Source organism: Cloeon dipterum, chromosome 2 (assembly GCF_949628265.1).
Source record: "Cloeon dipterum chromosome 2, ieCloDipt1.1, whole genome shotgun sequence".
Classification (NCBI taxonomy): domain Eukaryota; kingdom Metazoa; phylum Arthropoda; class Insecta; order Ephemeroptera; family Baetidae; genus Cloeon; species Cloeon dipterum.
Window position 1 is genome coordinate 25,630,744 of NC_088787.1, and position 22,985 is coordinate 25,653,728.

A 22,985-nucleotide genomic window follows, 5' to 3' on the forward strand; every position below is an offset into this window, starting at 1 on the left:
TTTCAAGTGATAAAAAAATCATTATCCGTATATTATGCTGAGGACCCCAAATAATTATTGCGATATTTTTGGGATACCTCGCAGGCGCATGAGGGGAGTGCAATATAATGCGTTGCACTCACGGTGATTTAATAGTCAGAATCCCGAAAACCACCAACAGGCATAGCACGCAAGCTGGTGTGCTATATTATGCCAACCAACGATCTTTGTTCGATCGGATTTTCTAACTTATTTTTTAATTATCAAACGTAAGCGAGTTTTTATTTGGGCTTCTACCTTTATGTGACTTATATGCGATATAATATTATAATTTTCATTAAATAAACGCGCGCGGGTGTTATTAATAAAACAAATTCAACACGCCGAACACGCGCGATTAGAAAAATCACAGTCTTGATGGAACCATAATCCGACTATCGCATTTTTCTTGCATAATATATGTTAAAATAAATTTATATTCATTTTGTTACATCAGCAGGTTTTTATTCATGAAATAAATGTATTTTTCCCATTGCAACCCATATTAGCTTTAGATTTTTTTAAGGAAAATTTGAAAAGCAATATTTTTTATGATTCTATTTAAATTCTAAAGCTTTTCTTGTAAATTACCTGACATTGAAGCATTTAGCATTTAGAAACAAAAAGTTAAGTCAAGTCGTACGCCAGAGGTTTTCCTTTAATTTGAGGTACTTTGAAAGCTCCTTTCCTAGCAACCCTTAGAAAGTGAAGTTCAGAGCCATCTCTCGAGGAAGGACGCACAATGAAAGATTAATCGCCCATTTCAGATCCGGCCAAAACAAAGAGTCGCTGGGGGATCGCCTGCATACATAGTTCTACATTTATATTAGTACATTCATTCCTTTCCTTCATTCAGCCCTCACTTTGTTTTACTTCGCCAGAGAACAATTCAGACGAGTAACTTTTTTTCATTTCGCGCAAATTGAATTAGCCCGTTCGGGTTTACTAGATACCTCCTTTTCGCGGTGGCTGCGATCTCGGTCTTTTTGTCACACCTCTGCAGCCATGTCCCAATTCGGCACCCAGGGCAACAACCCCCCATGGGCCCGGACGAACGGTTTGTTATACAGAATCCCACCAGTCGTCAAGTTGTAACAAGGAATAGTTTCTTTCTCAGGACAAAGTCTCCCGCCGCCGCTCGGACAGCCCGGACAGATGCAGGCGCCGCCAATCATGCAGCACACGCTGCTCAGTCCGCAGGTCAGCTTCCAGCAGCAACAGCAGCAGGTTTACCAGCAATCCATTCAGAACATGCAGCAGCAACAGCAACAGCAGCAGCAGCAGGTATACACTACTTTTTAAATTAGTTAAACACAAATTATGGAAGAAATTTTTACACCACAAAACATTAGATTATAAGTGATGCTTGGATCGTCTTATTTTAACCATTGTAGCCTGCGCCTGGACTTATTGGACAGCAGATCCAACTGAATGCCGATAAGTCCAAAGGCTATGCTCCACCTGGAATTCAGTGCTACCCCTTCCAGACGCCTCAGCTGGGAGGTTTGGGTGCAGCAGGCGGCCTCCAGCCCCTTCACTCTTTACAGGGCACAATCCCTTCAACGCCTCAGGTATGTAGTATTTTAATCGAGTTTAATGCAACTATACCCTACAAATTTTGACAATTTTATCATACTCCAGCAAGGGCCAATATCATATCCAGCGCCAAGAAGTATTCGAAACTTCACCAATCAGCCACCTCCCTTGACCAATGTCATCAATTCAACTCCACAACCAGTGCCCCAGCAAAATCAGATTACCCCAAAGAACAGGGTGTTCAATGGCGTGATAACCAAACTGCATGAAAACTTTGGCTTCATAGATGAAGAAGTCTTTTTCAACTTGAGGTGCTCTATTTTCCTAATTTAGATTCGCATGGAGGCTAATTTATTGTGCATTGCAGCGTCGTGGCCAAAGGGCATCCTCCGGTTGTGGGTGAGCGTGCTCTGGTCGAGGCATCTTTCAACCCAAGCATGCCCTTCAAGTGGAATGCGACCAAGGTGCAGGTTTTGCCCTCAGACAGGCAAAACTCTAATGGCAACGTGGGAGGCTTTGGCGGTGTGCCTCCGCCACAGTTTGGCGGTGTGGCTACAGGTGAATATCGAGCTTGGGCAGGGTTCGGAATTTACCAGACTTTCATTTTTTTACCAGCAGTATTTACCAGCTATTTTTTGCTGCGGGGGCACACTTTCTACTACTTCTTATTGTACTATGATAAAAATTTTCAGTCTGTGATTATAAGCGATTTTTTACATTTTTTCGGAGCTTAAAATGGATAAAAATTCAATGCAAAACGCATTGTACGTCTTCATGTGTATTTTTTAACATGATATTCATAACTTTTCTGGGAAATACCTTGTATAAACTTGGTGGTTATTGCCGTTAAATACTATGCTAGTAAAAAAATACCACTTGGTAAATACTTGCAAACCCTGGCTTGGGTTACATGTGCGGCAAATAAAGCTAATTTTTTATGTTGCAGGTGGGTCTTCTGGAGGAGGCAATGATACTTATGGGTCAAACGAACAAACGCGAAATAGACCTGCCGAGAGGCGCAGGGAGGTACTGCGAAGAGGAAGCAGAGAACGTGACAGGGATGCCGAGCGAGAGCGGGAGCGGGAAAGACGCAGGGACGACCGCCAAAAGTGAGTTTATCATTTTTATAATGATTTCAAGTACGTCATATATCACAAGTATTTTTCCAATCAGTCGTTAAAAATCCACTAGGCATTAACAGTTTTTATTTAAAAAAATATTTGTTCTTAAAATTTGAGCTTAAGAGTTTAATAAAAAAATATAAATTGGTCCAATTGAATCATATTTGAAACTGCGATGTGAATTATTCGGATTTTTAATTAGAGGTCTGAGCCACTTGTGCTACGCTGCGCCAGCACGATAATTTTTAGTCTCGTCACCAGCCGCAAGCCTCTGTGAATTTTGTCAATCAGTGCCAGCCTCGCCAGCTGCCTGTCTAAAAGCCTTTGGGCCGTTAAGCACTGTAAAACTTAGCTTTAAAATTTTGTCAGCCGCGCCAGCCACTGGGAAAAATATTAGGCTGCAGCCGGTTCAGCCACCCACCCGCCGCCTAAAATTACGTGGCTTAGATCTCCACGATTAATACACTACCACTAATTTAACAGAAATCTCTGAAAATTAATATCTCAAGTTACAAAATGATTGTTTTATAAATTAAATTGGTTTGGAAAATTCAATGAAACTTAGTTACAGAGAACCGTGGAGGGAAAGGATTGAAGAATTAATTTATAAAAATTTCTTATCTAGGGAACGAGAGAAAGAGAGAGAGAAAGAAAAGCGTTCTCGACTCAGCCGAAGTCCCTCGGAACCGTCAAGGAGGCGCAGCAGGAGCCCCAGGGCAACCCGCGTCGCCAGCCGCTCCCCACCGAGACGCAGGGCACGTGTCATGCCGCGATATGTTGTTCAGATACCAAAGATATCCTTAGAAATGTAAGTGAACCTAACAATATAACAAATATCCGTGAATCATGGCTTAACTGCAGCACTGAGGCCAACATGCCAGAGCTTAAGCGGCGGTACACGAATTTGTACCTGCCGTCCGACTTCTTTGTGTCCAATTTCCGCTGGGTCGACGCTTTTCCTGCCCATCGGCCTTTTGGCCTCAATAAATCTTGCGCGTTCCACGTCATGCACAAGGATGTGAACGAGATCATCACAAACGACGCAGTGTTGGAGCCGCAAGACGCGGACTACTCCTTCTCGGCAAAGGTACAGACATTCTGGCAATGAAAATTTTGGACTGAAAATATTTACGCCCCCACAGGTGATGTTAATCAGCATCCCAGTGCTGGAGGAGCTGTACAGAAAGTCCTGTGCCTTGGCTGAGGATGTTAAGGTATTTAAAAAAATTTAATTATATTTGTAGAACTATTCGAATTATTTGATCAAACCATGATGCAAATTCTAATTCACCTGTGACGCAAAATCTCACTTGAACATATATCCTCCCAATAATGATATCACTTACAAAGCAAAATGACATTAATTGAGGTGATTGATAATGTGTTTACAGGATGGTGAAGAGCGTGATGGCTATGTGCACCCGACACGGTTGATCAACTTCTTGGTTGGTGTGCGTGGCAAGACCAAAGAAACGATGGCCATTGGTGGCCCCTGGAGTCAGTCTCTGGACGGGCCAAATCCTGACAAGGACCCGTCGGTGCTGATCAAGACGGCGATCCGAACGTGCAAAGCGCTGACTGGGGTTGATCTCAGTCCGTGCACCCAGTGGTACGTTAGCAGCTCCTTTTTCACTCGCTGTTCTCTTCTAACTGCTCCTTCGGAGAATTGGTTTTCAAGGGTCACTTTTGTTGGAGTTTAAATCACGACTAATTAATTTGGGTGAAGGAAGAATTCGAAAGATTGGTTTTTTTAAAGAATGAAATTTGTTTCTTTGGAAATTATTGAGTTTTTAACTTGAAACACTTGTGACTCTGACTCTCTGGTAACTGGTTGGGTTTGTGTTTTCTTGCCTAAGGCCGCAGCCAATGGAAGAGACATACTGTTTATTTCGTAAATAATGCGCACAGACTCTTTTTTCCCCAACTTGCAGAAGCGGTTCTTTTGTTGGTTGTAACGAGATTTTGTGTAGTCGGAAAGCCTCCTCAAAGGCAATTTCAGTGCATGCGCGGTTGCAGGACGGCCGGCCGAGCTGATCCCAGGGCCAAACGAAAGAACGAACCGACCGACCAACCCACAGACACGCACATAAGAGCACAATCAATGAACTTTTGATTTATCCACCGCAGGTATCGGTTTGTGGAGATTTACTATCATCGCAGCGAGACCACACACAAGGGCAAGGTGATCCCGCCGCGTGTTGAAACTGTTGTCCTATTCCTACCAGATGTTTGGAGCTGTTTGCCCACGCGGCTCGAATGGGAGTCGATGCAGCTTGCCTACAAGAAGCAACTCTGCCGCAAACTCAAGGCCGACGAGGCGCCCGACGCCGCGGCGGCCGCAGAGCCAGCAGCAGCAGTGGCGGCGGCTACGCTCGCGGCTGAAGAGGCGCCGGAAAACCAAAAGGCATCTCCAAAGCAGATTTTAGTTTTATTTCCACACTTGTTTCTCTCTCTTTCTCTTTCCGTCTCTTTTTCTCTTTCTATCTCTCTTTCTCCGTTCTATATTTCTCTTGGTTTGCCCCAACACCAAAATCAGGCTGCGAGTGATGAGACACGCGCGTTGGCCGGCTCAGCTTCTCACTCTCTCAAAATCGCCGTCGGCTGCAGTGCTGAGCTGGCATTTTGAATCAAAATTCCTTATTATCTCTTATTTCATTCGATGAGTTTTGTTACACACCTGGAGTACATATTATATTATACCACCATATAATATTTAATTAATTCATTTGGGTTGAATGAGTAGCTTACTTTAGCTTGAGACCCAGTTTTGTTCCCAATGTGAGAGCAGCTTTCAGACAAAGACTTGCTTAGTCTCGTCAGAAATTTCAATCCAGACTCGAGAAGTGTGTTAGTTGAATGTTTTCCGCTCCATCATTCCATGCCCGTGGCTAATGCGTGTCGTCTGCTCCCCGCAGGAAGAAGAGAAAATGGAAACGGACAGCGAGAAGAAGCCGGAGCCGACCCACTTCTCTGAGCTTGACGTCAAAGTCATGAAGGTTGGCAGCCTTTTCACCTAAATTTTGACTTAATTTACATGTCGACTTGTAGCTTTTGTTTCAGGGTTTGATTTACAGAACGTTTGGTTTTTAAGCTAGATTTCTGTCTCATCAAACCTCAGATATTCATGTTTTATGGTTGGAAACCAATTTCACAACACAATAGTATTCCAGTATTATTTGTTGCATGAACTCACATTATTTCTCTTGTTTTAAGGAGAGATTTTTTTATGAAGAATGTTTGGTAATTTCTTTAATTTGTGCTACTTTTGAATTCAGGTTAATCTTTATACTATCCATCTTTTGTATTTAAATTTTTTGTCTCTGGTCTTTCCGTGAAAAAAAAACAGATGCTTTACAAAAAGCCTTGTTGTTTTTTAGCCTTAATTAATGTTGGGTGATGTTTAAATGCATGTCTGTGATCAGGTGTCGGAAATGAGGCTTGAGCTGGAGGCGCGAACTCTGAACTCGAAAGGACTTAAATCCCAGCTGGTGGCACGGCTGACTAAAGCCTTGAAAACCGAGCAAGAGCTGGAAGAAGCCGGCGCCAAGGCTGCTGAGCAGGCGGCTGTGGATAAGGCTGCTGAATCGGAAGAGACCTCAATGGACCTTCCGACAGAGTCAAGCTCCGAAAAAAAGGTTTTCGGAATTATTACACAAATAGAATTTGAGATGAGACGAGCTATTTATATCTTATTAAAAATTCTGCAGGGCTAAGTAATTTTAACTAACCCGGTTTTTATTTTGTCATTTGGTTAAGTGAAAATTCGAATTGGAAGTATTTAATTAAAATTAGTGGAATTAACAAATTATAGGCAATATATTCAGTTTGAATTTGTAATCACTTTGAAAAAAATCAAGGAGGACGGCGAAAGGAGCAAGAGCCATGAGGACAAGGAAAAGCAGGCGAGATATGAGAGGCGCTTTGTACTGCCTGAAAACTCCCACATCATTGTGCATCCCTCAAAAACAGCCAAGTCTGGCAAGTTTGACTGCACTTTGATGTCACTGTCGCTCCTTCTGGACTACAGACAAGAGGACACCAAGGTACTTGGGACTTCAATACTTAACCATCCAGATAAAGACGTTTTAATTTTGCTTTAGGAACATTCCTTTGAAGTGTCGCTCTTTGCAGAGCTCTTTAATGAAATGCTCAGAAGAGACTTTGGTTTCCGCATATACAAAGCGTTTGTGGACTTTCCTGAAAAGCCGAAAATTGAAGAGAAGGTGAGGGTGTTACTATTTAACTCCCATGAAAAAGTCCAAGCATTGTTTGATTAGGAAAAATCTTCTCTAAAGCATGAGAAGAAAGAGGACGAGGCCGAGAACCAAGACGGGAAATCTGAGGAAAAAGACGCTGCCGAAGAAGATGATGATGAAAAAGAGGTAATTTCAAACTGATTTTTTCAACTTCCTTCTAAACCTATGCAGCAGGATGGACAGAGCTGCTCAAGTTTTGGCAGCAAGAAAAAAGACGCTAAAGACTCAAAAGAAAAGGAGAGCAAAGAAAAGCCTGTGAAGAAGGTCAAGATGGTCACCATCGACCCTGGGCTTCTGCTTGCGTTTGTTTATTTCGACCAGTCGCACTGTGGCTATATACTGAACAAAGATTTAGAAGAAATCATTCACACACTTGGTCTCAATTTGTCTCGAGCTCAGGTTAGTGACACATGATTTGCCCACGACTTATAATACCCAATTGCTCTTTGCCAGGTAAAACGCCTCCTTTTGAGAGTAGTTACTAGAGACACTTTCAACTATCGCAAGTTGACCGACCGAAGCGAAGCAGAGCTGAGTATGGAAGCGGAGATAGTGGAAGATGACGATAAAACTAAACAATTGGCCCATGGAAATCATCGGTTGCTTCCGATTTTTGCATCAGAGGACCGCTTAAGGCAACAGGACGAAACAAGCGATAAGTCAGCTGCCAGTTCTGGTAAGTTAGCTAAGTAGCTAAAAGGGAGAGTGAAAATTTAAAATATTTGGCTACATACCTTCTATAGAAACTTAATAATACAATTCTATAATAATTCGTTTATTTTTGTATCAATTCTGAGACAGTTGGAGCCACTCAAAATTTCTATATTGCGGCCAAAATGGTTCTTTGAGAATGATTCGATGTTTTTTTTTTGTCAGTTGGTCACTGTCGATTGCACACCATAATTAATATTATAAAATCTTATTCCTCATTTTAACCATGATTAATTGTTTCAGGCGTCATTATTTACAACGGCTGCGCTGTGGATGTTGGGAAGCTTCTCCACCAGCTAGAAAGAAGTGAAAAATCGCGTGTTGACACTGAAGAGAAGATGGTGCAACTTGAGAAGCAATTGGGTAAGACAACATAGTCTATGTTTGGGCAATTTTTGAGTTCTCTCTTCCATCAGTTCAAGCAAAGGACACCTCCAAAGCGTCCTCAGAGAATGCTTCCAAGCTAGCTGATCAGTTGAAAGACTGCAAATCACGCTTGAGTGAAACTGAGGAGGGACTCAAAAAAGAGAAGGTATAGTAGTTATTCCTCTCTTTAAAGAGATAAATACTGATGAAATTTATCCTCAGGAAAACAACACCAGGTACCTGACAGCCATAAATAAAGTAAATGAAATCGTTTGCCCCCTGGTCATCACGAAGGAAGTGAAAAACTAACTGGCATTGTGTAAGTTTCTTGATATTTTATTCACAATCTTTGGTTGGAAAATTATCAGACGTCTTGCGCTGTATTTAAATTTACTTAATCAACTAAAAATGCTTCCTTGAAAAAACTTTGTAACTTGAATAAACCCTGTTGGTGTCAATTTAGAAGTTAAAATTGCTTATCATTTGAATGACATGTTGTGAGACATGATAAAATGGCTAGGATTTCTGCTCTTCATTGTCAGTGGATGACCTCTGTTCTCCTTTAGCAATCCAATTTTTTCCGCTGCCCCATTGCAGCCAGCTTTAATTTTAACAAAATCAGGGAATGGTTAAATATCTACCTACATTACTCACATGAAAAGAAAGGTCGGGGGAAGAGTGAAAATGGCCGAGAGCCAGAAGACCAGCTGCGGCACTGTGTCCAAAGTGGCTGCGTACACACTGTTGTAGAGCGGCTCGAAAACCAGCGGCACCACTGCCTCCACACAGCCAAACAAAGCGTGCACCTTTCCTTAAATGTTAAATATTCGGATTGTTGTAAATTAGGGAATTTTTTCATCATAACTCTAAATTATTTGATGGCTTTATCCAGATTTCTAAAATAATTGATCTCGTCCACTTTTCTCTAATAGTTGCAAGAAACGGGCATTTACATAATGAGAAAATAAATTCAGTACTAGCTTTGAGATTGAGATAATTCGTTAAAAAATCAATATAACTTCGTAATTGGTTCTTGATGTTATATCAGGGGAAAATACAAATTTATGTGCCTTGAGAAAATTACAAACATCTGATCGAATAATATAGAGGATTTGGACGAGCTGACACTAATTTCTGACTGGCCGTACATCCTCTTTCAATCGGAGCAAAAACTACCTTGTTCGTTGGACCCGGTCAACTTTGTCACCATTGCCCTGGGTATCACGACAACTTGTCCGTTTGCAATCTCGACCAGGGGAGCTGAAATTGAGTTATAACGCGTAATCCGCCTATACCACACTGCGAAAACTTACCGATGTACATACCCAAAGTTGACTTGGCAAAAGTGTAAAAGGTGCTCGAAAGAACTTGGCTAACGCACGACATGAGGCCAACCACTGCGTCCGAAAGTTTGAGTTTGTGGCTGAATATGGACATTGCTATCACGCTTCCTAATGCATTATAAATGTGTTTAATTTTATTGCGACACACGTCGCCAACGGACCTATCACTTCCATGAGCATCAGGAAAGTTCCGTAAAATCCATACTCTACTTCATCCCATTGAAACCGCAGCCGCGTGTACAGAAACATAATAGCTTGACGCCCTGCGTTGGGAAAATAAATGCGAAAATTAAGACGGAAGCCAAAAATATCCCTTGTGGCTAAAAAATTTAAAGTAAGGAGCTATTTTATGTTTTGTTTTCATTGGCAATGCTGCGTTTGCTCAACGGCAGGGGAGAGCATTAGAAAAGCGATGCTGTACCGCAACTGGCTCCAAAGGCGAGGAACATATTGAACAGCATGAGGAGAATTAGAATTCTGCCTTTGCCCGGTCGTTTCGCCACTGCCACTGAAATCGGCTCCAGAATTAGACCGCAATGAGTGGTCTGCTTTTTTTCTTGCATGTCGCCTTCCTCTTCAACTTCGGAAGACATCTCATTTTCTTCACTCAATTTTTTCATCTAAATGCGAAAAAGGAATTCTCTTCTTAAAAATTGTTATATAGGAACAATAAAACTTATGTTTCTTTGGAGAGGGGTTACAAAAATATCAAATACTCGCCACACGCTGACAAGGCAGGCAAGAATCTGCAATCCAAGCGCGGTGGTAAAAGCCAGCAGCTCTCCGCCCAGGCGGAGCAACAGCCCTGACATGAGAAGACCGAGGACGCTGCCCAGACACCAGCAGGCGTTCGCCAAGCCCAGCCGCACGGTCCTAATCTACAAGATTATTAAAATCAAATAATTGCAATTAGTTCTTTTGTCCATCAATAAAAAAAACCTTTTTGGCTGTCGTATCAGAAATGTAGCTGTATGCGGCCATGTCGACGGTCATGCTGGAGGCCGTGACGGCCACAGGAACGGCCAAACACAGGCCAGCCACCAGCAGTGACGGGGCAGAAGGCAAAAGGAGAAGTAAGATCACTAGAAGTAGCTGCGCGATTCTGTAATATATTTAATTTTAATATTTTGGGAAAGAATAATGGAAAGTCGGAATTCTGAGTTGTATTAATGCAATGAATTTTGAATTGTGAAAACAAATACAAATTTTCTTCTTTGGTTTCTGAAATCATTTGATTGCTACGAAGTAAAGCTGTAATGCAATTTTATTTCTCAATTGAATTTCATTTTTCTTTATGTATCTACATTCTTTTTTTAATTTGCAAATGCTGGTGGTTGGGAAAATGGATAGCGTGTGCATCAAGTATTGAGCCTTTTTTAAACGAATTACCTTCCAACGAGCGCGTAGAGAATGACAGGCAGGCGTCTGTTCTTTTCCGCATCACTCCAGGCGCCCAAGAAGGGCACGAGTACGAGCGGCAGCGAGAACTCAATGGCAGACCGCCAGGCCTGCCAAACAGAGAATCGCACACGAGAGCCCTCACTTTTGACACTCGTCATGCCTCACACCTCTTGTTCATTTCGTGCCGCGCATTCAACAGGCATTTTACTAACTGGGTACCACCGTCAAAGTCCAAACGGCTTTGAAAAAGCCGCTCTGTGTTCTGTGTTTGACCCCAATAATTCTTTATTCTTTTCTCGTGCGCCTTGTGTAGCCGGCAATACTGCACTGCGAGGCACCCGTGCAGAGCGGGTGGCATATTTATCGCTCTAGCGCTGACGCAAGATCGTAAAGAATGCCAAGTGAGAAGACTGATTATTTTACCAAAATTGGTTTCTAGACAATTTTGAATCACTATAATAATATGTGAAGTTAAATGTCATTAATATGAGTAGAGGGTGGGCGAGAAAAATTGCTATAAATTTCTAGACTATATCGGACTTTTTAAATTGAAACTAAATAGCTCATATTATGTCCTACATAATACCGTTTTTCCGGTTAAGATAATCATTTTAAAATATATTTAAAAATTGTTTTTATGGATTTTTGCAGACTTTAATTTCTTTAATTTCAAAAATAAACTTAGTTTTTAAATATATAAGGTGTCATTGTATTTTACTGACTGTTCCTCCAGATAACGTATTTATTGCTTTAAGAAATATTAATGTTTTTGCCGACGAAGAAATAAACGGACTTGTCCTCGTTAGTTTCTGTCGAAACTTTCATTGTTCTTAAAATGTTTCGGCGCCCTATTCGTGAGATTGTAATTTTCTATTAGAAAACATTGTCATAAAATATAGTCGAGGACAATTTTGTTTTTTCTTCATCGTCAGCATTACCTGAACTTCAGCCACCTTCCTCTGCAGTTCGACCTGCGTTTCTTGGAGGTTGCAGTTGACGGTGCAGGATTCGGGATGCGTCGCATTGCACTCGCTAGCCGTTAATTCCTCGCACGCCAGGCGCAGCAGCCAGCTTTGCGAGATTACCTTTTGAGGCAATCACAACACAAATAATAAGATTTGCGATGGCACTGTTGCGACACACACACCCACGAGATTGGAATGGAGAAAAACCCATCATCTCCCACGAGGATGTGAAGCGATAAGAAACGCAATACTCGCATGGATAATATAATATTGTTAATACATATATAACAAAGAAATTTATTTCATCCCTTGCGGATGCGAGACAAGACAAAGTTAACGCCGCAAAAAACAAGGTTGTGTAGGATCTAGAGTCTAGTAGTTATCACGCTGTTTTATCTATTTGCTTCGTCTTTAATTTGTTTCTGCGTCAGAAAAAGGAAAAGGCGTACCTGGACAATAGCGACCGTCATCATGCTGAGGACCAGAACCGGCTCTACGCTTGTAGATTTGACGATCCGCAGAGAGTTTTCATAAAAATTGTGCGGCTTTTGTTGCTCATCCTTCACTCCAGATTCAACGGCGATAAACGCGACGCTCGACTCGTCCTTTGGAGTGATTTCGTCTGGGTTGTCAAGAGATGCCATTTCTTTTATCCTTCGGAAGTTAAAATAATCTTATGATTCATATCTGAAAAAAGCCCACAGTATTTCACACACTTTATTCATCAAGTTGCCCTCTTAAAAGGATATTTATAATATGTACTCAGCAGAGATTTCGTAAGTGTCTACATTTTTTTTTCTTTAGGATTCAGGAACATTTGTTATTATCAGAGCTGTGCAATTTGGACGATCAAATATTTTTCTGAGCTGCCAATCGTTCCAGACCCATCAACTGAGCACGAATTACACGATTTTAAGCCATTTGAGTCATAATTAAAGTCGTCAAACCCGAATAAAATTCATCTAAAACAGTCTAAATCGATTATTATTCCATTAAAAATGCAAAATTTTGCTTCAAGCCATGACCTTTTTATCACAGTTTTTTTATTGGAAATTTTTAGAGAGAAAATAATTTTTTAAATAGGAAAACAATAAAATTTGAATTATTCTAGATATCCCGTACTTTTACTTTGGACTTGTTTCTTATTAAAATATTAGTTTACTCTGTCTTATCTAGTTAAGAGAGTAAATTTCAACCAAGTTGAAATTAAGTAACCAATTTAATTCAAAATATTTGCACAAATCTGTTTTTTTTGCTAAACAGATTTTTAACGCGCAAAAGAAATTAGGTTTCCGTTGCTTTTTAAATGTTATTTAAAAAAAATCAGTTACACCTGTTTAATTTCCATTTGGCTTAAAATCCCAGTGATGAACATTTTGTTGTTTTTGAATATTTTCAAATAATTATCACATGTTTCCAACACATTAAAAATTTCATTCATTGAAGTCCATTGATCGTTTTCGTGGTAGTGCTAGAAGTATCAATAATAAGGCATTGTTTTTAGTGGCCTTTACGATAAAAAATTGATCAAATCCAACTCACAAAGAAAGGGAAATCGTACCAATTTACCTTTGATTAAATTTTTAAGTTAAGTTGAAAAAATAATTATAATGTTTAATACATTAATGCAGATATTTAATTGGCTTTTAAAAATCGATTGATTGTATAGTGAGTAACTGAGGGCACATTTAGCTGAAAGGAAAATTCTGTCGTGTAAATTTGACACCTGCTTACTCAAAATTCCCAGCTAATCTTAGAGCGTTTTATGAACAAATTAAAATATTTCAAGTCCTTTTGCTAGCTTGAAATATCTTCCGACCATATGTCGAACGTAAACATTGCGATTCAATATCAATATCAGGTGTCAGTAGCAATCCACTTAAGCATTTGGCGTGGATAAATCTATTTTGGCATTTATTTGACATCCTCTTGGTCGTCAACAGAATGTGACGGGAAACAATAAAGCGATACGGGAACGAAGTAATCTGGCTGCTCAGTGGCGCCTGTCAAGCATGGAAACGAGTATCAAAACGTGTGTGCAGAGAGTGAATATATAGGTATGCGCGCATTGGGCGATGATAACAAGCATAGCAAGTGTTTGCACTAGATAAGCGCCGGCTAAATGAGCGAGCAGGGCGAGGCTGGCTTTTCACGATAATTCGATTAGTCTGATTACGACCCTTCGCCCGACCATGTGAAATATACCAGTCGCTTTATATCAGCTCCTAAATTCTCGTTTTCGGACCTGTTGAGATCAAGCAAGAAATAACTAATTAACGCTAAAATAAGTTTGCAAAAAATAACATATTTCTGTTGATCGATAGTTATTTAATTTCAAATTTAATTAAAATTCCCTAGACGCTAAATGCCTTATAGTTATTATATTTTAAAATCTGACCATCCAGTACGAAATTAATCTGTAGGATTTAATTAAATTACTTTAGGGTTTATAGTAAAAGATTAAACTGTATATTTCTTTCCATTTTCTTGACCGAAATTATATCTTAAGGACGCTCAAAAGTGAAATTTAAAATATGTTTTAACAAAATAAATTTGTAATTTGAAATGGATATAATCCACTTAAAGGCCTATGCGTGGGATCAAAGAAGAGACAGCCTATAATGATTTCCCCGTAATATTGAAATGCAAATCAGGCTGCGGTGTTTGATAATGGATTGATAAGTCACGTAAAAAGCAGCTCAATTGGCCTCTTACATCCTGCACACGTTGCGCTGCACCGAGCGCTGCTGACCAAGCCTTTTCTCGCGGACCGGCGCTGACAAAGATCGATCTGGTCGCCGCGCTACTTGCTTGCTTCTGGCCCGAGATGCACGTGACCGGCGGGTACAGCACTAATGAGCAGCTTCTTTCGTTCGCGGGCACAAAAGAAGGGGAATGAATGGGCCTCGTCCAACACGACACCCAATATCAAAGAGAAACTCGAAACCAATAGGGCGAATTCCGCGCTAATGCGAACCGCGAGTATTTCGTGTTCACTGCCAGCTTCTTATCTTTTATTTCAATAAAAAAGTATGTATTTGAGGGGAAAATTGGACAGAAATCCGATTCTGATTCGCATTGCATCACTACCATCCGCTAAAATATTCCAAAGTTGATAAAGAACAGATTAGCCATCTTTCTTGAGAGTTGCACTGATAGGAAATATAAACAATGACGGGATATTGCATATTTTATAAATATAGAACGTTAATGGTAACTCTTGTTACGATTTAACCAATTGATCCGTAGCGAAATTGGGAAAACACAATGACAGTTCGGAAAAGGATGTCAAGGCAACGTTATGGCTTTCCCTCCCCTCATAATCACACTGGAGGAAATTCCGATCAATGATTAAATTTTAGCCTAATTTTTGAAGCATTGATAATTACAGCAAACAATTGTGAGTGCGATCCTAGAAGTATGAAGGCCACTTTGCTCGCTAAAATAGGCAGACCAATGTTTCAGCTACAGATTCTCGTTTTCCTTAAATTAAACCTATGATCTGCTTTTTACTTAAATTATTTCAGTGCCAATCAGGTAAAATTCACGCTGGATACGTTGGATGCCAACAATCCCATGGTGAAAAATTAACTACCCACAAAATGGCACATGGCGGAACACCACCGCAACTCGAGCAATTTAATTTAATTATAAATGGATTTCCTAATTAGTCCTGCTGATTCCACAGGTGTTTGTTGTCGTGACACAACGAGTATGGCATGTAATAAGACATAAAGTTAATTACATTTTAAGTTTTGATGCCACACTTTCTCCGACTTTTCATGTATTATGTTCACCCATTCCTTTAAGGCCACGCTCCCTTTCTATTAATTTAATTTAATAAAAGAGAAGTCTTAAAACATAATTTTAAAATACTTCTTTCCAGTTCACAAAACCGATAAAAGAGAGCAAAGGTCAGAGACGGTGGCATTTTCATATTTTGAATAAACCCAACTACGGTGGTTGTCATAGTAAAATTGTAATTAAAATGTAGGTGCTTAGACACCGTTAAATACAGCATTTTTTTAGAATAAACCACATGGATCTTTTATGCGAGGAAATATGGAGGATATGGGCAACTGAATGTTTTTTCTTTCTTTCTTTCTTATATTTGTATCGATTTTCTGTGCGAGAACTTTCCTAATTTTATATCATTCAGGAAATTCAGATTGCTATATGTATTTAATTATTATAACTGCAACCTGCAAAGAAAAACGCAAAAATTGCTTTCTTCCTTGAAGTCACAAAAATTTAAGTACAGACAGTATGATTTTGAGCCAACATGATGAGTGAAATATTTGGTGATTTTTGCTCACTCGGCTCACTCAAACACATTACAGTAAAAAGTGCCGAACAAAGCCTTCAGAGAGGAGTAATTTATTAAAAAAAATTATTTTCTGTGGTAGTGATTTATAATTAAATTTTCCGGTAAGTTCATTTATATTTTTTAAATAGAATATGTTAGACTTTGGTGGATCTGACTGACAGTTCAATAACTAAACTCTCTCAAAAACTGTTTAAAGCCGCCAACCGATTACACACTGCTCGAGGGGATCAATAATTTCTGCTTATAAGTAGAGTCCCTAAATATAGGCCTCTATAACATAGCTCTTTTTCCAGCTAAAAATCAATCGAATTGAAAAAAGAATTGATGATAAAAACGAGAAAAAGGTGCCCTATTTTCGTTATGTCTCATGAATTTAAAAAAAACTTTTTCCCGTGTATTACTTTCAAGTTTCACAACAGCCACCATCTGAAATGATATGTAGAAAATGTTGGTAAAAAATTGTATTTGCAATGATCAAATGATTTTTTTGCTTTAAAGGCTTCACGGACACTTTAGATGGTTTAGATTGAACATGGTGGCATGGTTTTGGAATTTTTGATGGTTGATATAGTTTAAAGTTTGATTAGGAGAAGGATAAAAATTTGTACTCATTGAGTGCTAACAATAAGAAGTTAATCAAACGCACAGAAAAAAGCCGATCGTCTTAAGTTTCCAATCTCACTTGTTGGAGCCGGCATACGTGCGAATAATTACTGCGTGCATTTCTTGCAGCGATGGGTCATGTTTTTTAACATACCAATCAGACCAAACAAAAACGTCAAAAGGAAAAACAATGCTCCCGCCAGTTATCTATCTCGAATTGAAACGTAAACAGGCTCGTGTTTCAAAACGAGATTCCTTTCGGTTGGAGATATTGAAGCGGTCTCGACGCGAGCCAGCATCTTTTCGCGCCTCTGAAAGTGGACAGCGCGCCGCGCCGCGCGGGGCCGCGATGCATGACAACTTGAGCTTAAGGAGCGAGTGGTTGCCGCAAATCGAGACCGACAACACAGCACAACACTAAAAGGCTGCACACGCGGCCGGCGCGCAGCCCGAGAGTTAGTTGTTAGTTGTAGTGAATCGCGGAGCCTGCGCTTTGTCATTCGCGCCGTATTAATAGTGGAGTGGCCGCGGCAGTGGCAGTCGGCGGTGCAGCGCCAGCCAAGTAGCATTGTGCACCGACAAACCACGCGCGACAGTGTGCCTGCCTTCCCGGCCACTCGCGCGCACCTGACTGGACACTCAAGGTACCACCGGCGCTGAATGACTCCTGCTCTCCTCTCTTTCTTTCCTCCGAACCGGCGTCTGTCTGTACTTTCAACCTATTCTAATTTATTCTTCATTTCCGCGGTACATTCTATTACTATTATTATCATTATTTTATTATTCTTTTACTTTAAATCAAGACAAATATCTCAATTTCTGTAAGCAAATCAGTTGAGTTTATGACTGAAATCTGGTTAGAATAATAGCTATTGAAATTTAAGAAAAATCTGCAACGTTGTTAAAAGGGTGATTGAATTCGCTAATTTTGATCGCAGAAAAATATCTAAATCGCGCCAAAAAGAGAACTACGTGCTTTATGAAAAAAGTTCGCGTTTAAAAATTGATTATCAAACGCAATGAGTAGCAGATAACACGAAAAATGAAGTCAAACAAAATTTGTAAGGCGATTTAGTAATTTTCCTGTGCTCAAAATTAGCAAAATCAAATCACACTTTTTGAACGTGACAGCTAGATGATCTATAAGGATACCAATTTTGGTATATTGTCAATTTTGAAGTTTCTGTTTCAAAAAGCGAGTGGTTGGGGTACAGACAGAAGATAATGTCGTTTTCCCTCTTGAGTTTATTTTAAAAAATCTCTTACGAGGAAACTCTTAAGATTCTACGTCTTGACAAGAAGCAATCTTATTTATATTATATTACCTTTTGTGATGCGCAGCAAAAATTGTTTGATTCAACAGTTTTAGCGATTTAGAGAGCTCTAAAAAATTACCAAGTATTTAGTACATGATTTTAAAAACATTGTTAAATCTTTGTGAAATTCGATTTGTAGACGTTTTAGGAGAGTAAAAATGGGTCATTTTTAGCAAGAACTGCGTTCATTGTTGCATAACGAAAGTAGAAAGAATTTTCAAGTTTTTTTTTCATGCCAATCACAAATTTCGTGCGGGCTATTTGGAAAGAAAATGATTGAAAACTAAAATTTATAGGCAATTTCAAAATATATAATATTTTACGTTAACTTAGTTTTCTGCTAGGAGTTTTCTACATTTTTTTTGGAATTATCTTACAAACTGTTTGTAATTTTCCCAAATAAAATTCTAAAATCTACGGAATTTTCCTATTCAACAGCAAATATCTCATAGCAGAACACCACAGTTAGCGAGCACCAATGTGATCAGTGCGAAGTGCAATAAATTCATCAATCCAATGAGTCCTTGATAAAATGTTAATTTTGTGTCTGTTGTACGAAAACTTCAGTTAAAGCTTGAACAAATTGAAGTTACGTCTGATTTTAGACGAATTAGATTAAATCGAGGAAAAACATTGAAATATAGATGGGTTGATTAAGCTATGCAATTGTCCTCATTGTCAATTTATCGAGCATTAAGATCGTTTTGTTTGCCTGGAGTTTCTTTAACAAATTATTTTTATTTTAACTTCGAACGAAATGTGTGAGTGGCAAAACAGTCGACTGTCAACCTTGGGGCTCAATGGTCAATGTGTGCACCTGACGAGTTTTTCATTTTTTATCTCAATCTGTACCACAAGATTTATGGTACACCAATGAAGTGGGGTCGCACGAAGACATGCGTCCTAGACGTGTTAAATCGGAACTACACGCGAAAAGAAAAGACTGTGTTGAAACTTAAAAATAATCAACATATCAATTTTTGAAACGCGGCCGCTGACTTTTGCTAGAAAAATATTAAGGACAAACAGCTGGTGGGTTCCTGTGTGCATATTCTACACGGAAGCGAACCCCAGACAGAGCGCAGCTTACTATGAAGTAATTCGTTTTCTATCTTATCACATTTTTATTTACATTTGGTTTTGACGGTCCCATTTTATTGAACTCTTCGAGACTGTAGATTTACTCGTCAGACTAACTCAGATTAGCGGTTTGTAATGGTACAGGAGTAATACTTGTAATGGAATTAATGAGATTCTGTTGAAAATTAATTAATCTAAACGCGAGCTTCGCTTCTATTGCCAGCCAAAGAGGATGACAGCGTGTTTGAGTGTGTGCAGAACACTCGATCCGAGCGAGAGCATTATTTGTCACGTTTCTTTCCACTCTCTCCGATCTGCCGTTTAGCAGATGTAATTACGCCCTGTTTGTCAATCGAACAATCGCGGCCATGGTAATTAATCGTCACGGAGAAATTGCAAAAATCATCCATCACACTTCTCATGTGGCCAGAAAGCGAGTAGACGCAGCCAAGAGCCACTTTTCATGCAGTGATGCAAATATTCGCGGCACGTGGAGACTTCTGATGTGACGATGCGAATGGCCTCAACATTTGGCTTAATGAAAGTACTCGTTATCCTCGCAGAGTTGGAATTCGCATCCTTTATTACACTCCGCCGCATTCTCTTATCCTCATGATCTGGATGACCGGGTCATGAAAAAGCCCAGCTTATTTGACAATTAATTTGATGCACGAAGAGAAAATATTAATACCGGATTATTTTTTCCTAAAAACCGCATACCTGAGAAGAGGGGCGACAAAAGATGAGATTTTTCAAAGACAAGAGCGCTCACGCATAAATCTTGCTTGCGAATGTAAGTTTCGAGTAAACAATGACTTTCAAAAGCTGAAGCATGCTCAAGGTATAAAGAGATGGTTTTAATGAAATTCTTTTTCCTTGTCATCCTCCAAGTAAACATACGCATTATTACATAAAAAGACCTCTGCCAAAATACATCTTACCTACTATGTATGGCTATTGTACTGAGAAAATAATTCAAAACCCTTTTTCACAAAGTGCCAATAAAGGACCATGCAAGCAATTCGACGCGAGGCGCGTTTTTTTACTAATTATTCCAAATTAACTTCATTCTTGAACTAATTTCCTGCTTATAAAACGAATTTACAATATGAATCTGAAGTTTTTAAAAACTGCATGTCTTAAAATTCAGGTATGGACTTGTTTTTGGTCAAAATCGCTAGCAAGATTATTGAACCAAAAAAAAAATTTGAATTTTTTGCCGATGAGTGAATGCCAGAAAAATTTGAGTGGTTTAGCCCCCAAACAATCCAAATCCATATGACCAGCTGATATGTTTATAGGGTTTTTTGATTTCCTCATGGCTATCCACCTGGTACATTTCACTCATAAATTCTCATTCAACTCGTACAGCAAACAACCCAAATATTTGGTTACCGGGTGTCTGCACACACACACACACACAACTTGATTCCCCATGACCGTTCTCACCCAGTTCAGAATTCTGTGTAAGTTGTGTGCCAAGTTAGCTACAATCAAACTTGTTCGTCTGCTTTTAACTTCTTTCACTGTCAAAAGAGATTAATTTTTTTGTTATCCTTTTCAATTTTATTTAAATGAACCATTTCAGGCTATTTTTCATTTTCTTTTTAAATATTTCAAATGAATTGTTAGTTGATGCAAATCAAGGCAGCAGCACTCAATGAGAATCATAATGTTTCAGTTGAAATTAAATTTCCCGTATCTTTACAGTCAAATAAATAGCTTGCTATACAATAGGATCCGTTTTCTTGAGTACGTTTGAAAGTTCGAACGAAAACTTGTGTCATTTCAAAAATACAATTTACTGTCTATGGTAATTTTGGAATTTACATTTTTAATAGTTTATCACAGTTCAAAAATTCATCAATGATTGATTTACTCAATTTTTATTTTTCTGAAAATTAGGCATGACCTTAACTTAGATGCTTGATGGTTGTTGCTGCTAAAATCTTCAAATTTGATTAAAAGAAATAGTCAATTCTGCGTAAGGTAAGATGAATAATGAATAATTTCCCTCTTATTCCAAACTGGAAGCTGAAATTCAGCTCCTCATGAATCATTTTAAACTCCATTTTAAACGCTCACCCCTTAGAAAATATTCACGGTCAGATGTGCCGGGCAATGAGACCCAAATGTGTGAATTTTATCGTTTCTAGATGGAGAGTAAATTAAAATAGGTGCAAGCAAAGTGCTAATAATATAGCAGTCGATCATTCTTCCAAAACACCTGTCCTCTTGATTTTACGAGATAATCAGCATTTTGTGACGACTGTTATGCAGTGAGGCGAGCACGAGCGACGAGATGGATTGAAGCGCGAGCCCAGCGCGAGAATGCGGCCCGTGCCGGTGTGCGTGCTGCTGGTGTGCGCGGCGGTGTGCGGGCCGGTGGCGCTGGGGCGCGGCGTCGGCGTCAACGCTTCCGTGGCGTTCAGTTCGATGCAGTGCTCGAACGTGGAGCCGCAGTGCGCACGCCTCTGCAGCCGAAGCGACGGCCACCAGCGTCAGCTGCGCATCGGACTCGCCCTGCCCAAGGACAGCGACTCCTTCATGCCGGCCCTCAGCAGGTACGTCGCGATCTTTTGAAGTGAAATTTAACCGTGGAGTCAAAAATGTTGTGTTTTATAAAACTAGCAAAGTCTAAACTTCACCCAGATTATTAATATCAATTATCTGTTTATTTTTGTAAATGTTCTGAAGTTTTTAAATTATAATTTTTACTTTTATTGCGATCAACATGGTAACTTGACCCTATACATCCCACCTAAAAAAATACTAAAATAACGCAAATATCGTTTGGTATTTGAATGCACTAGCGTCCTCGTCCATACACAGATTTGGCGATCGATTGTCCTACAGACGCGGTATCACGTTTAGAAAATTTTAACCATTTAGGATTCGCCCTTTATCACATGCTTTAATTTTGACCTGAGATATATACTATACTATTGAGAAGATAAACATAACAAAATAACTCAAATCATCAACGACGTTTGGGGAAAATTGAATTGGGTGCGCGTCCCTGTCAATCCTTATCAATGACGTCATTGCCTGTGTTTTACGTCATAAAAAAACAAGATCTTCAACTTCGTGATAAACCTCAATTTTAATCAAATCACCCAGAAGGCAATTTTGTGAAATGTTTAGCATTAAATCTTAATCCTTTCTAGGATAAAAATCACCCAATAGTTAGCATAATTATAATAAATACTAAAATTCAATGACGCTGCTGTTGTTCTAGTGAACTGAAAAAAGGCGACAGTTTTACATAGATTGAATTATTGGCTTTAAAAAACGGTCTTCTGTCATGAGTGATGTTTGAACAGGTCAATTTCAAATTCTCTATATGCAGAGGTTTTATAATATTATGCACGAGATTAGTCCTCGTTAACAATAATTAAAAAAATCAAATTTTGGGAAGCAAAAGAGAACCTTTTCAGTCTCTTCGCAAAATATTCCTAGCGCTGCCTGGTTAAATTTTGGCATAAAATCGGTTCTTGTCCTCAAGGATTAGTTTGTGCTAAGGCAGCAATAATATTTCGGGGTTTATCTGTATACTCTTTAGTAACACGAGCTAGGATTAAAAATTTCAATGAAATATCCAAGGATTGTTATAATTTTTCGCAGATATTGAAAAGATTCTTTTAGCCAATCGCGCACACTGGCCTCAATATCAAGCTAAATCACAGAACAGTGGAATTCCCTCTCATTTGCGATTGATTTGTGGCGGTGTCCAAATTCCCAGTTTCCGGAATATTGTTATATTTTTATGACGTTTTATGTTGTGTTATATATGGACTGTTAGTGTGCCGTAATTCTAATTTTGTTTTACTCTTGATTTTCAGTGAGTTTTTCTTTTATGTATCATAATTTCATTCAAGGTACTATTTTTTTTATTTATGGTTACTTGTTTTGGAGTTGAATAAAGTGAATTGAGTAGAGGTG

General features: G+C 39.3%; 3 protein-coding genes across 9 annotated transcripts in view; 2 read left to right on the top strand and 1 right to left on the bottom strand.

Moving 5' to 3' along the window:
* Window positions 1-716: 716 nt before the first annotated feature.
* Window positions 717-8,480, top strand: LOC135935420 (cell division cycle and apoptosis regulator protein 1-like). Of its 5 annotated transcripts, none has more exons than XM_065477702.1 (21): window positions 717-1,075; window positions 1,124-1,302; window positions 1,413-1,589; window positions 1,660-1,865; window positions 1,922-2,112; window positions 2,501-2,663; window positions 3,301-3,483; window positions 3,537-3,762; window positions 3,818-3,889; window positions 4,067-4,284; window positions 4,803-5,079; window positions 5,591-5,671; window positions 6,098-6,310; window positions 6,533-6,718; window positions 6,776-6,898; window positions 6,953-7,057; window positions 7,103-7,330; window positions 7,385-7,607; window positions 7,886-8,005; window positions 8,059-8,174; window positions 8,231-8,480. In XM_065477702.1, exons 1-21 carry the CDS (start codon window positions 1,024-1,026, stop codon window positions 8,315-8,317), a joined length of 3,426 nt encoding a protein of 1,141 aa, XP_065333774.1. In that variant the 5' UTR covers window positions 717-1,023; the 3' UTR covers window positions 8,318-8,480. The 5 variants fall into 5 exon arrangements, with proteins under 5 accessions (XP_065333774.1, XP_065333777.1, XP_065333776.1 ...); XM_065477705.1 differs by having other exon boundaries at window positions 7,115-7,330; XM_065477704.1 differs by having other exon boundaries at window positions 1,136-1,302.
* LOC135935421 (tetracycline resistance protein, class C-like) lies at window positions 8,319-14,575 on the bottom strand. Of its 3 annotated transcripts, none has more exons than XM_065477708.1 (12): window positions 14,433-14,575; window positions 12,167-12,371; window positions 11,691-11,837; window positions 10,741-10,859; window positions 10,291-10,453; window positions 10,068-10,229; window positions 9,773-9,971; window positions 9,513-9,614; window positions 9,322-9,459; window positions 9,185-9,268; window positions 8,663-8,819; window positions 8,319-8,609 (listed from the first exon to the last, which is right to left on the bottom strand). In XM_065477708.1, coding segments are annotated over exons 1-12 (1,563 nt in total). In that variant the 5' UTR covers window positions 14,435-14,575; the 3' UTR covers window positions 8,319-8,524. The 3 variants fall into 3 exon arrangements, with proteins under 3 accessions (XP_065333780.1, XP_065333781.1, XP_065333782.1); XM_065477709.1 differs by having other exon boundaries at window positions 12,167-12,404; XM_065477710.1 differs by lacking the exons at window positions 12,167-12,371; window positions 14,433-14,575 and adding an exon at window positions 11,900-12,076.
* A 2,552-nt stretch (window positions 14,576-17,127) lies between these two features.
* Window positions 17,128-22,985, top strand: part of LOC135937773 (atrial natriuretic peptide receptor 1) — a 45,829-nt gene continuing 39,971 nt past the window's right edge. Inside the window, exons 1-2 of the mRNA XM_065481012.1 lie at window positions 17,128-17,291; window positions 21,324-21,607. Coding sequence (XP_065337084.1) covers window positions 21,375-21,607 — 233 coding nt within the window. The 5' untranslated portion in view covers window positions 17,128-17,291; window positions 21,324-21,374. The remainder of the gene's footprint in view (window positions 17,292-21,323; window positions 21,608-22,985) is intronic.